This window comes from Phocoena phocoena, chromosome 2, assembly GCF_963924675.1.
Source record: "Phocoena phocoena chromosome 2, mPhoPho1.1, whole genome shotgun sequence".
Taxonomy (NCBI): Eukaryota; Metazoa; Chordata; class Mammalia; order Artiodactyla; family Phocoenidae; genus Phocoena; species Phocoena phocoena.
Genome location: NC_089220.1, coordinates 90,365,570 through 90,380,056, shown reverse-complemented (window position 1 = coordinate 90,380,056; position 14,487 = coordinate 90,365,570). Strand labels below are relative to the sequence as shown.

The following is a 14,487-nucleotide window of genomic DNA, read 5'->3' as shown; positions in this document are numbered from 1 at the left end:
CATTACAAACTACAAGGCAGCACGATGTTAAAATGTTATCCGGGTTCACATAGAGTTACTGTTCCACTTTCCGCACGCTGGGATTAATATCGGTAAGGTGAATTCGAACAGGTTTGTCAGCGATGGACTGAGGAGTGTTTATCGTTGGTTGGTTTAATTTATTATCAATCTGTAATACTTTCGTTTCAAAGCTGAAGTGTTTCAAGAACAGAAGTTTTAGCTTTTGAGCTTCCAGAGACCTCAGGGAATTGTGTTCTTTATTAAACAATATTCTCAAAGGAAAAGAATGACTGCATCCGTATTCTACATTCTGCATCAAAATGCTCTGGTCTTCTGCAACCCATCTCCCCCAGGTAACAGATATCATCACGGGAAAACAGTTGAACTGATTTGTCTGACCTTGATACTTTCTAGATGAGGTTCAATAAACCGTGGTGTACAGCCTATTAACCGAAATCGTCATCAGGGTTGCACATAATCAACTCTAAGTGGCTTCTGCAAAACTACAAATAAATGACTCTGTATGGTTTCCGCAGGTGTCACATTACCCAGGAAACCTCATTTGACTTCACATTATCACTGTTTCATCCTTAAGAAAGTAGGAGTGGAATGTGTATCATGGCAAAGGATGTAATGCAGCTATTTGGATAGATTGTTTTACAATTGACTGTTCTAGACTGTTAGGATTTTTTAAAAGTCTTTTCAGGTGCTGGTTGAAAAACATTTACAACTGGCACTCAGTAAATGATGTGCTATACTGAAAACACTTGACATATTTGAGTACTTCTATCATTCTCATGAATAAGGCACAAAATGCACAGATTTAGGTAAACTCACATGTAATATGTACAGTATACTGTCATTACCTGCATGACTTAGGAGAAAATTCTCACATCACACAACATAGACAACATGATTGCACCACTGTTAGGTTTTCACAGACTGTTTCTGCTAAGCCAATTACAACCCTCTCACATCCCCTTCTTTTGTCTTCTGTTGTGTGTGTGTGTGTGTGTGTGTGTGTGTGTTTGTTTGTTTTACCTTGGGGTTAGGGGGAATTAAAAGAAGGGGAATTTTACTACATGGGAGAAACCAAACACAATCAAGATAAAACCTCATTAGTGTGTCCAAGGTTGAGTAGAGTGATTCCGGCTCGGATTCACAGTGGACAGGTGAATTTTACTACTGAATACTGGTGGATAAATCAAGGATACCTCTTATCATCTCCATCTCCTTAAGCTGGCAAGACTGTTATAGAAGTTTTAGTGAATAGCAGCACAAAATTACTTAGAACTCTTACATTCTGGCATTGGGTAACACGTAAGTCAAGTTAATCATTTTGACTGTCAAAATCAGCCTCGGTTTTACTTCTTTCTCAAAGCTGAACCCAATGGACTGCTGTGGGAAGAAGTTATTGTCTCTTGTTCAGTAATGTGCGATGTAAATAACTCCATAGCACTAAAAGATGCAATGGGCACCTAAACAAATCCTAGTGGGGACAGAACACACACACACACACACACACACACACACACACTTACACGCACACACACATGCACACGCAACACAGTTCCTTGGTGGCATGAAAAAAAATGCCACACATAAAAAAAATGCTACAGTTTGGGTCAAAGACTGAATTTTTAGCAAATTGTTTGGTAATCTACAACTTCTTTTCTTTGAGACATTACCATCGTTTTTTGACATTTGTGCAAGAGGCAAGGTGAATGCATACATATTAAAATGTTCACATTTAATGGGAAGACCACACAGAATGGCAGTCTAAGTTGAACCCATTTTCAAGTATTTACTCACAGACAGATTCTTCTGAGCACTGTATCAGCTCCTTATACTGGTTACAGGTAGCCCCTCGGAGCCACATATCTCTTTAGTTTCAAACAAAAGAAATGGAATGACCAGCACCTTCCTTTGTTTTCAGACAAGTACACAGAAGCCTTTGCTGCAGTAGCTACGTATGGCAAGTTCTGATGTTGCCAAAGTTAGGAAGAGTTTCTTTGGCCACTTGGTTCTCTTAAAATACAAGCGAGTCTCTTGTCTTAATGTACCCTTACAACATCATCCTCTCAACAACACGGACAGGATAAAGCCACGTGGGGAAGAGCACACTTGAGGCCTAGTAAGTGTATTTGTTCAGTGGTCTGACAGATGTGGTTTGGGGAACAAATGAAGGCTTTGGTGGTACATCAGGTTTTAATGATGGTGTCCTCTTTAGTCCCGTCCTGGGAAGGGTGCCATTACTGGTGTAGCTGCTCTGTCTGGAGAGGGAAGGCTGCAGATGAACACTTACTGGTGTTCCCTGAATATAGTCCACCTTCGCCCCTGCGGGGGTGGGCATGTAGCCCCCACGGTTCATACTAGGCTGTCTAGATAACAAAACACCATTTGGTGAACTTAAGTTTTTAGGCATAGCAGATATAGAGTGCCTCTGGGAGGAATTTTTATGATAACCCCTCTGTCTTTCCAGAGAAGTCATTGGGACGCCAGGAGTGGTGGGGACGTCCACTCGCTTGGTTGGGCTATTTCTGGGGAGAGTCGAGGGAGGAGAGTAGAGTGATGCCTCGCGATGAGGGACCTTGGGCGGGACCTCAGACATAGGTCCCACGGGATCCAGCATTAGGGTCTGGTGGGCCACTTGGATGTCTCCCATGATGGCTTTGGGGTTACTGTTTGGGTCATTTAGATGCTTCAGGAGATCGTTGAGGGTGTTTCTGGAATCCACAGAACGCCGGTGATCCCTTTTACTGGATGACTTTGTAAGAGGGTGGTCAATGTTTTGAAGTTTCTTTTCAGCTTTGTGAGCATTGGAGTTTGAGAAAGATGTGTTGTAGTCATGGGTAGCATTAGGAAGGACAATGGCACTGGGGATATGTCCATGACTTAGTGGGGAATGCGGTGGAGGACTAGAAGGAAAGAACTGGGGGGCTTCCTTCCTTGAAGCCCCGTGGCCGTGGGCCTTGTCTGAGTGGCTCTTCATGGCCTGCAGGGTCTTCTGGTGAAGCACAGGTGTAGACTCAGGTGTCGGGAGAGCAGCCAGCTCGGGAGGTTGGCCTCGATGGTCCATGACCATGGATTTCGTATCTCCATTGGGTGGCAGCTCTTTCCGACTGGTCAGCAGGTTACTATACAATTTGGGAGAATCTATATTCTGTTGATATTCCTTGACTGGGCTGTCAAAGAGACCATTCAGCTTGGCAAAACTTCCACTGGAGTCTGTGCACGACTGGGCAGATTCTGCATCTTTATGGATCTTTCTGTTTCTCCGAACAAACATGTCACGGTAGCAGTATACTGCCACACCTGCAATGAATGCACCCAAGACAAAAGCCGCAAAGACACAGGTGATGAGGACATTCATGTGGACCATCTGGTTGGACTCTCCAGATTGGACTTCCCATCGTACACCTGCAACAGACACACAGGAGAAGAGTCTGAGTGAGGAGCTTCTTTAAAACAGTATTAGCCAGCAAGTGGCTGCCACTGAACCAACACTACCTTCACATGGTCCATATGCTTAGCTTGGAGGGTGAGGTGGGCTCCAAAATCCCATATTTTTTCCTTTAATCCCAATAGGATCCCCAGAGACATTTATGATCGCTACAAATACCAGGATAACTCTAATCTTCCACTGATCTGTATTTGTCTTTTCCCCTCCAGCCCCTCTTAAATAGTTGTTACATAACATTCCAAATTTTAAGGGTTTCTACCTAAAAATTAGAGCTAGAAGGTATATATTTTCTAAGTGGCCCATTTTAAACTCATAAACTGTTTTTTTCTCATGATTTTCTCTTAATTCATAAATCAGGATTAAAGGGCAGCTACTGGGATTAGGGAAATGTATGAATTGGTATAAATATATATTTTGCTAAAATAATTATGCTAATGCAATTATGCTATCTTAATTAGAATGAAAGTATATAGTTCGTTCACAAACTAAAAGCATCTGCTTGGTCACTGTTAGCTACAAATACAGCCTCTCATGTTTACTTTGTTTTTTTTTTTTTTCATTCCGTCTTGGAGTGAAGCACTCTTGAATTGCCTGCTATGAAAGAAATCCAGACAGTCTAAGGAAATATACTATGTTAAGTAATATTATCCAATTGTCTTAAGATATTTAAGAAATATTTAAATTAGACTAGAAATAGAAGAGTGAATTAGTTTGTAATTATTGGGATTTTTAATGCAACCACAGACATCTAGACATGTTAGTTTAAGAGGTATCCAAGTCTGTTACATGCTACAAGCACAGCTATCCCAGAGTAAGGTAAGTCAGAGTGATTTGAAGATTCTGTTGCTCTAGGTTAGTACTAAGGCCTTTGAACATTAGTTGTTTTTAACCAATGTTGAGGGCTATGGAATTCAGTGGCATTGTGAAAGACAAAGAAAGAAACGTAGAGAGAAATGGAATTACTAAAGAAAATAAAAGAGGAAGAATGATTATAAAATTGTTTACAATGAAAACAAATAAAACCAAAATCAATAGATGTAAATCATAAATGACAATGCACTGCTATAAAAACTGATTGGAAACCTGATAACCACAGTTTAGTAAGCACTAAAGAATAGATTTTTTTCCCCAGCGTGATCTGTCTAACAAGGTAACTCAGCAGACAGCTCTTTGATAAATGCTTCTATTATGGGCTGAAAATGATAGTTACGGACGAGCACTCTGTTAGGTTTCAGTGCTTGTGGCATTCAAACAACTTCGCGCCTCCCGTACTTTTCAGATTGCGTTGTAAATTGCAGCTAAACAAAAGTCTGGGAAAGGCTCCTCGACAAAACATCCGATATCAGGATATTTGCAATTAATGAGTTTTGCTTTTGGATATCGCTGGGGTGACCCTCGGAATTCTCTGATACCCAGCAGAGTGTAGCTTTTTCAGACAGAAGCCAACACGGATTAGATTGTCTGAGTGGCTGTTTTACCAACTCCTTCTTCAACAGCTTTCCACCTCTTTCATCCGCTAAGGAATGCACACTCCACATAACCACAGAAAACCGGTGTGAGTGTGGCCAGCGGCGGCGATGGTAACAACAGAGGCAGCTCCGTCCGGCTTCACCTCCACACGTTCCTCAGAGATATTAGGAATCAGGTTTCCACTCAGTGAGAGATGAGTTCCCTGGTGAGGCCTTACCCTTTGGGATACCTGAATAAGGATCAGTAAAATCAGAAGTGTTTGGGTCATCTTGAACTACAAATTTCCGGGAGCTGGTCAGTTTAGGTCTCCAGGTATCAATCACTTTAGGTGTAATTTCTGGGATACTTGCCATTGTGGTAACAGAAGATGAAGATACCTCCATGTCTGTGGTGGCAAACAGATTTTTATTAACATGGGTAGTGACAGCGGATGGCTTCTGACTGGTCTGTTGTATTTTCAAGTAAAGTTTAAGCAAATTTTATGAGAAAGCCTGTTCTAGGATTTCATAAAAACACATCCAAGGAGATTATACCAAATCCTTTTCTTGCAAGGGAAAAATATAAGCTAAAAATGAACAATAAAGACATATTAAGCAGATTTCCAACTTGAAGACACTGAAAATACTCCTCTACGAAGCCTCTACGGTGATGAATGACACTCATGGAAAAGGTACGATGAATCCCAAACACTAATTGCTAGTTTCTCATCCTTTTGTGAGACAACATCCCTTCTTTTGTGTATATTTGTTTAAAGCATTTTCATAGATGGTTGGAAACTGTATTGCCTTCACTGGGGAACCTACAGTGTAACGTCATCAGAACACACCTGATTAGGTCTGCATAAACACTTGATTTTAGACCTGACAAAGAGGCTGTCCTGCTTTACCACAGACATCTCGTCTATCTGTAGATTACTGACTGCACTGAGGGCTCACCATCCATGGTAAAGCACTGAAGCAGGGATGAACCTTGTCCGTGCCTTCCAAAGTGCCCGGGGAGTTTCTTCCAAAGAGTTAGCAGCAACTCATGCAAAAGAAATGGCATTCACAAGCTGAATAAGGATGTTCTGATACACAAGATCTTCCATCCTTTTCTCCCCTCTGAGGAATGAAACTGCTGGTAAGTTTTAGAACCAGCAACAGGATCGGGAGTAACTTAACCTCTTTGTGTGTCTATTACTGATTTCTGCCAAGTAGATTTTCCCTCAAAATGTAAGCATATGATCTTAGGTCAAACCCCTGGAGACCCCAATTCAGACTGGTGCAACGGTCACAGATGAAGACTCCAAAACGGATGCAGACAAGAGGGGCACAGGGAGCCTAGCGAACATCTTAATACATCAGAAACCAGCTTCATTCGATGGGAACCTTTTTCACACCTCTGAGACCACAACATTCAAAGGTTTCTAGGATCACCACAAACCATTCAGAAAAGATCTCTCAAATTTATAAATACACATTTTGGGGAAATGTGTATTTGTTTACTAGGTTTTAGGAAAGGTGAGGAGAGAAGGGGTAAATAATGAAATTCTGCCATCCATTGAATATAGATGACCAGAGGGAACATTCACAATGCACAGGGGTGAGAGAGAAGAAAGCTTGGGTGGACGGGCGTGCAGCTGGAATGCAGCCTATGTTAATCCATTGGATTTTTCTTAAAGGATGTGCCTTGGTCAATGATGGGCTGTTAACATGCTACACAGGGTGAAGTGCTGAATAAGAAAAAGTCTTTCGGACCATCAGGGGGGTTATGAGTCAAAGCAGAAAAATGAAGGGCTGCCAAACTGTGCAAAAGGAAGGGAGAAGGGGCTGAAAATGCTGAACTGAAGGAAAGAAAAGGTTGTTAATTCAAAAAAATGAAAAAAAACTAACCAGATGTTGGACCGCCAAATATTTTGTAATCTGGTGTAGTTGAAGTAGGCAAAATTTCTAAAAGAATTAAAGGAACAAGTAATCAGTAAAAAGTAACCAAAAGAAAGCAAAAATTTACGAATTCCAATTAACTCAAAAAGTCAAAAGAAAGGACTATAAATTAAAAGAGTAACCTACTGCTTAGACTACCTTTCTCTAGATTTCCTACAAGATTGTAAATCGTGAAGGAAAAAAAAAAAGTAAGATTCTTCTCTAATGTATCCCCATGACCAAACAGCTCAGCTTTTGTGAAGTTTAAGTTAAATGCTAGGCGGCATGTGTCCTGAGTCATTATAAAAGGCTGATTGTAAAATAATGTTCACGTGCTAATGTGGTCAAAAAGAAGCACCGGGAGGGAAAGGAAGATTCGGTCTTACCATGGCAGTCCCCTAGATGGGCTGTGTTGCCATATTCCGTGTCCTGTTCAAATCCTCCAGCGCTGTGGTTATGGAAAGCAAAGAAGTCTTCAGTTAACAGCCTTCATAGGAACACAAGTGACAACCAGAGCAGAACCAAGAACACAGATGGATTAGTAAGAATGAGCAGACAGAAAAAAAAAAAAAGGACATTTCAACATAGCTTGCTAAAATGAGTATTTCTATTAAACATTTGGTAACTAGAATGTTTAAGAGAGCAGAAGAGAATTGGTTCTTTCTCTCCATCCATTTCCCGTAGGTATTTCACTGTCTACAATCTCCTTTCCCTCTCACAGCTCCAGATTTTCTTTTTTTTCCTTCTCCCATACAAAACAAACAAACAAAAAACAAAAACAGATAAAAGGAAAGAAAGAAAGAAAAGTAAAGCGAAAAAGAAAAGTAGTGTTATTGGAAGTTTTCTAAAATTTCTAGCTTTAGAGTCCCTGGAGAAGATAGAAGCACATCTGGAGAAGATCTCAGCTAATGTGACAAAGTATACTTACAGCATCCCTGGGGTCACTTGACCACAGGCCCCTGGGCTTAACCAGCCACAGTACGGGTCTCGAGATGCAATACAAGACCTGTATAAAACCAAACAGAACGCAAATTGAATTTTCTCATCATCAAAGGTAATGATGCTGTAAGACCCGGGATAAGGAAAGAAACATCAGCCTACTTTTTACACGATGCATAACGCTCACAGCGACTGAGGGGGATGCGGATAACACAGCTAGAGAACGCCACGTATAAAGCATGATGAACTTTATCCAACTGGAGTGAGATGACCCTTCTGTCCTCCTCATTCTCAGCATTGCACCTAGATTGTGGGAGACATTTTGAAGACAGACGTTTAGTAAGTCAAAAGCTACAGGAACTACACGAGGCAAGTGAGGCTTGGTTTTTGCACTTATTGAGAGCTGGGGAGGCGTTAAGGAATACTCTCAGTAGCAAACCAGGCAAGCACGTAGTTTAGGAAGTAATAATGATGTGATTCATCTTCTACTGCTCTGCATGGCTGGTTTAATTTCAGGCTGGACAAAGGGTTTTTTAAAGATTGGCTTCCCGTTCTGATGATCGAAAGGAATTGCATTTGTGAACAGCATGTTAGACTATAGGGAAGAAAAAGGATAATGTTTCAATGCATTTAAATCTTCCTGTGCTAGACATTTCTGGATCTCTCCTTAGTCTTCTTTGCTCCATTTCTCTCATCTATTTCTTGTTTGTTTTAATGGTCCACATAATTTTTTATACCAGTGGTTAGAAGAATTATGGTGTACTCTGTGTGTGTGTTTGCAATCAGCTGTCTGCTCCATGTAGCATCCTGAAATATATCTTCAAGGTAAGAGGGTGGTGGTAAAATATTCTCATTCTCCATAGGTGACAAACAAGGGCTGAATTATTTTTAAACTCATCACTGTCTACCCTCCAAGCCCTAGCGGACTCAGGAAAACAACAAACCCGGGTTTCATTTCAGTGAGGAAAAAAACAAAACAAAACACTGATATGCCAAACCACTGCTAATTTAGAGGGCTGGAAGGAAATGACTAGGTGAAACACACACTGGAAGTACTAGAAAGTGTTCTCGTATAATATACCTACTTTGCATGGTTGTACGCTTCAATCTCTTCCAGTAACACGCTGTCATTCAAAGAGAAAGGACTGGTTTTTGCCAAAACTTTAAGTACCATGCCAGCTTCCGAGCCAACGAAGATGACTGTGTAGTTCTGGTGGGGTCCCGCAGAATGGTCAACGGCGATGGCCGTCAGTCTGTACCTGCCGGAGGAGGGGAGCCAGGTCAGGGGGGCGGCCAACAGGAAGGGAAGCCACTGGATGGGAGAGGGCCCGTGTTTCTGCACAGTCTTACCTGATCCGAGTCTTTGTGAACCAGGGCTCGTCGGCAATGGGTGGGACGGCAGAGTCCATCAGGGGGTGGGATTTAATGAACGACAGGGTTTCATCCGGGAAATCGATGGAGGTTTTATAAGCTTCGGCAAGCCCATGCTTTGCACAACAGCCAGGCCTGAAAGGAACATAGTGTGTTTGGTCCCCCCTCACAATTTGTATCTAGGGATTAAGTGTCCATTGTGGAAGACACTTAATCAAGGTCAAGAGAGAAAGGAGAGTGAACCAAACCAGAGGAGCGATGCTATTTCCCTGAACTCTGGGGACTCTCCATATTCAGGCTCTCAGAGTCATATTCACTGACTTTCTGTCTGTAGCGCTGCACAGGGACCCTTCCTGGAGTGGGAGGTTGGCCCAGCTGCTCTCTGAGGATGGATGCTTCCCGTGACCAGAGGGTTTTGTCAAAGACAAAAATCCTCTCCGTTTTTTTTTTTTTTTCTTACCTTGGCTTCGGTACTTTGTCTTCAGGGACTGCTGTCCAAACAGAATCTGGAGTTTTCTGTTCTTTAAACCGTCCTCTGAATACTTTTTCAATGTCATCCATGCTAAATGCACAGACTGCAGAACCAGGAATGCTGAAAAAGAGGAATGGTATCAGGAGACAATGGGCCTGTTCTCGGTTCCCACAAGTGAGATGCGGAAGGCCTTTTGAAGTGCCAGGGATCTGTTCTCACCTGTTGAGCTGTGTGGTAAACACCCCGACCACAGTGGGGACGCCATTGATTTGTATTATGTCTGTGACAGACTGCAGAACATCAAAGTAGAAAAAGGAATCTCCGGGGACAGAACAGTTAAGACGAGCCTTCAGAAATGAAGTCCAGTGTTTCTCCAGGACCCGCTGGGAGCCACCCATGTCGTTTTTACATATGCGGGCCACACGGGAATATACAGCCTGCCCACGGGACAAAAACAAAGCGACGGGGTTATGAGCACGTTGGAAGAACGGGAAAAAAAGCTGCCAGATAAGGGAGGGATGAAACATGCTAAAGATACATGTGGTTCAAAAGACTCCGGCAGCCTTCTCCCTAGGGATCTGTATAGTAAGAATGTCAACTAGATTTATCTGTGAGAAAAAAGGGCCATTTTCCTGCTCTGCCAAACAAGCTCCATAAGAAGTGAGCTATCAAACGGCCCGGCTGAATGGAAACCACTCCCATGCTCTGTTCTCATATTGTTAACAAAATGCACCATTCTTAAAGCTGGCATAGAACGGGCCGCAATGTTTTAGAATCATATGGGCTTGTACTGAAGTATTCAACAGTGAACAGGGGCCCTTACTTTCCATCCTGCCTTTTGACGCTGAGAAAGAATAGCTATCAATAGATTCTAAAGAGTTAAAGAAGCATCCATAGCTCAAGGGAGCCTGCAGAACATTCTCTGTAGTAACAGAAAAAAAAAAAAAAAAAGAAATCTCAAGGCCCAAGGCTGCTGTTCCCACTCTGGCCATTGTGCAGGCATTCCACAGCAATTATTCTCAGGATAAGCAACTCACCTCTCTGCACTTGGCCCTAAATGCTTTGAGTGCTGGAAAATATGCAAAGACTTTACCAAAGTGGGCTCAATTCCATGCAGTACGAGTGCACAATCATATACTTGCCTTGCCTAAATTATTATGTTCTACAGCAATTTCTCGAAAGAAGAAATAGACATAGTTTCCATATTCTATGGCGTGAAGAAAGTGTGGCTCTGAAAGAGAAATTGAAAACAAACTGGTTCCTAAAGGATAATTCAATTAGTATCAGACCCTGACTGCCAGGCATGACTGACAGATGTCACATTGCTACATTCAAGCCAAGGAGAACTCTGATATGCCAGCGAGTCTGTGGAGTCCCAGTATGGGTGTGTTGAAGCTTCAGGGAACCCGGAGTCTTTAATGTTAGCTAATGGACTAGAAAAAGCCTACAGGGAAATGAACTACAACAAAGGTCTTTGTTTCAACAGATTTATTCATTAACCTGTAGTTAACTAGGGAAGGAAACTTCTTAAGTTGAAAATAAAAAATCTTGATTTCTAGACTCCAAAGATCAAAATAACTCTGTAGATACGAACTACTGATTCCCAGGGTTAACTTTCCAGGGTAGGTAGATGGAAGTGGGCAAGGATTATCACATGCATTTAGAGTTAGGCAAATGGCACACAGAATTGAGATCTTTTTTTTGAGGTCACTTAGGATAAAAATCTACTTTCCTGACGTGGCTACTGGTCTCCTCATCCCCCATTAATGCTCCCGTTCACAACCAAGGCAGCTTGTTCTTGGCTCTAAATAAACCATATAAAGTCATGCACTGAATTTCCTGATGCCCAGGTCTCCTGTTCCCACTCGGCCATGGTACTTCCCTTGGTGATCTCCCAAACCCATTCTTCAAAGATACCTTTGATCCACTTGGAATCATATTTTATAGTACGAAGGGCAGATCCATCGCCCATGCTTCGATAAATAACGGCATCACTGGCCAGGAAGTCAGCCACTGTGGCAGAATACAGCTTCCCATCTGAAACCAAAGTTATAAATTAGATAAAATAGCCATAATTATCCTAAGTGTGTTATCTTATATAGTGTATTATAGCCTTTGGAGTGATTTCACCTACATCATTGCTACATATACAAATAAATCTAAACCCGATGCTCATAATCAACCTGTGACAGCTTGACCCACGGGATCATCTAAGTTTACAGATGAGGGATTGAAGCATCAAAAAGTTAGGCAACTTATTCAGGATCACTGGCCTAGTTAACAACAGAGCCAAGTGTCAGAATACTTATAATATGCTCACTTTTAATTCCTCTTTTTTGAAAACTTGTTCGTAGCTTTTAGTCTTTTTTTTTTTTTTGTGGTATGCGGGCCTCTCACTGTTGTGGCCTCTCCCGTTTCAGAGCACAGGCTCTGGATGCGTAGGCTCAGCGGCCATGGCTCACGGGCCTAGCCGCTCCGCGGCACGTGGGATCTTCCCGGACCGGGGCACGAACCCGTGTCCCCTGCATCGGCAGGCGGACTCCCAACCACTGCGCCACCAGGGAAGCCCAGCTTTTAGTCTTTGAAACACCTGTGTCAAGGTAGCTATCCTAGTTATGAGCTTTTTTCTTCCTTTAAATTCCTCTTGCACCTTCAATGTCATTAATCATTTATATTCATTACACTAAAGAATCTTACCGGCGAAAAGGGCAACATTGGTTTGTCTGGCATCAAATGGGCACCTTGCCAAGCCACTAATTTCTTCCCCATCATACTCTAAGGTATTCAACTACAAAAGAAAAATAAATAGCTAGTGTCATATCTGTTCAATGTACATGTTTGAAGGCAATACTGCTTTATTTGCACTGAAATTCTACGGGAAGAATTCTGTCTTTATTCCTCCACAGCATTAGAGATAAAACAAATTACTGGGTCTATAGGAGAAAGGATTTGACGCTAACAACATTCCCGTAAAGGAAGAAAAGTTGATTTAAAAAAAGCACATTGTATAAAATATACTTACCCTATAGTATCTACACATGGGATTAAAAGCATTGGTGCCACAAACAAAAACCATCTCATCGTTTCTCGGAACAAATACTTTAATAAAGTTGTGGCATTCATCCTAAAGAAAGTAACAATTACATTAACATTAGACATTCCATATGCTTACACTGTGGGCTCAAACCCCCACAGAGACTCAATCTAGTAGGCAGTTGTTTGTTTCACTTACTTTATGCTTGCCTTTCATAGCACAGTTTTCTCGATCCTGTTGTCTTGACCGCCATGTCAGTTTCTGTAACAATCAAGCAAACCAAAGTTCAATATTTTAAATATTGAGGGGAGAGGGACATTAACCAAGTTCTGAGAGAGTGCAAATAAATATGCCAACTACACTTGCTCACCTTGTTTGGTATTACTTCTGTTTTGGGGATTTCATTTAAGTTTACCGTATAAACTTGATCCCTGTTGGAAACAAGGCAGTAAGTCATATCATGTGAATACATAAAAGAGTTAAGCTGATTCTTATTTTATTTTTACAGATCTGCTTTTATTGCGTTTTGGAGATCACTTGGATTTTCTCTGTCTCCAAGAAAGTCAACAAAGAGTGTTTTTTCATTAGTGAGTTGCTTTTATACATCACTGTGGTTAGGGAGCAAAGAAAGCTCTTCAGGCATGGGTCAAACTGCTACTTGGTGTTAGCACAGACATACTTCTAATATTTGCTTGAATAATTCCAAGTTAAAAAAAGATTAAAGAATGATTTTTTTCTCCTGCTGCTTTAGGAATAAAGAATGGTGCATGATTTCTTGATGGCAGTAATAACATAAGACTGCGAAAGGTTTTTGCTATATTTTGTTCCTGGTACACAGCACTGACTCTTCCGGGTGAATATTTTTGGCTACTTGCAATTTTTGATCACAATACATATTAGTTTTTCATGAACTAGACACATTAATGCAAGCACCACAAGAGAAAAGAATTTTAATCTAATAAACCAACGAGAGGAAAATTACCTGCCAGCAATATAAAGTGTGTCTCGAATTTTCAACATCAGCTGAAAGTCCAGCCTATGCTGTGATTCATTGCCTGAAGGGCGTCCTCTAAAAACCGGATATTGCCTTGAATCTGCAAGTAAAAACGGGCTAAACCATCAGTCAGGATTACGGAGCTGAAGAATCGATATACAGCATTGATTAGCTGTATATACTAGTTGTAAAAGGGTTTTAACTAAATTCCCCTCTTAAGGTCTTGAATATGAACGAATAAAGGACAGTGAATGTCAGCAAATGGTCTTTTTCTTTTAACTGAAAACATATAACCTATATATGGGCTGCTTTAGAAAAGCACCTAACTAAACTGTCCCGTTTTCTCCAGACACTAGGAAATGACTGTGGATAAATTAGTATGTAAAACATTATAAAGACATAAAACTCTCTCTCTTTTTCTAAAGATGAATATGCTTAGAAAATCAAAACCGAAAAAGCTTCCTTCTTAGAAAAGGAGAATGTTCTTTAGATCACTTACAGTGATAGTCAACAGTATTAAGGGGTTCATCGTCTTCAGGAAAGCTGACTGCTCTCAGCTGGGAAATCATCAGAAGCAGCATGTAGGCACAAAGCAGGAAGAACCTCATGGTGGGCCAAGATGAAATCAGAGCAGCCCCTCCTCAGAAATCCCACTTAGCTACGGGAAAACAGAAATAGTTTGGAAAGACCTCTATGCTGTGATGAAACTGTTCTGTCATTTGCAATCAGCTCAATGTTCACCACCAGCTCTCCAATGCCCCCCCTCCCATCAGAAAGATGGCAGTGGTGGAGGAGGTATCTCTGAAAACACAGGCCAAAGATGGAATCATGCCAAGTCTGATT

General features: G+C 41.5%; 1 protein-coding gene across 6 annotated transcripts; it reads right to left on the bottom strand.

Annotated features, from left to right (window-relative positions):
• Positions 1-1,041: 1,041 nt before the first annotated feature.
• SEMA6D (semaphorin 6D) lies at positions 1,042-14,252 on the bottom strand. 6 transcript variants are annotated; one of them, XM_065872881.1, is made up of 18 exons: positions 14,144-14,252; positions 13,633-13,744; positions 13,021-13,081; positions 12,849-12,911; positions 12,639-12,740; positions 12,314-12,404; positions 11,534-11,653; positions 10,759-10,847; positions 9,836-10,053; positions 9,605-9,736; positions 9,124-9,279; positions 8,859-9,032; positions 7,936-8,076; positions 7,763-7,840; positions 7,221-7,321; positions 6,805-6,861; positions 5,151-5,318; positions 1,042-3,420 (listed from the first exon to the last, which is right to left on the bottom strand). In XM_065872881.1, the coding sequence occupies exons 1-18, from the start codon at positions 14,250-14,252 to the stop codon at positions 2,132-2,134; spliced, it is 3,261 nt and encodes a 1,086-aa protein (XP_065728953.1). In that variant the 3' UTR covers positions 1,042-2,131. The 6 variants fall into 6 exon arrangements, with proteins under 6 accessions (XP_065728953.1, XP_065728954.1, XP_065728955.1 ...); XM_065872882.1 differs by having other exon boundaries at positions 7,221-7,282; XM_065872883.1 differs by lacking the exon at positions 5,151-5,318 and having other exon boundaries at positions 7,221-7,282.
• Between the last annotated feature and the right edge of the window lie 235 nt (positions 14,253-14,487).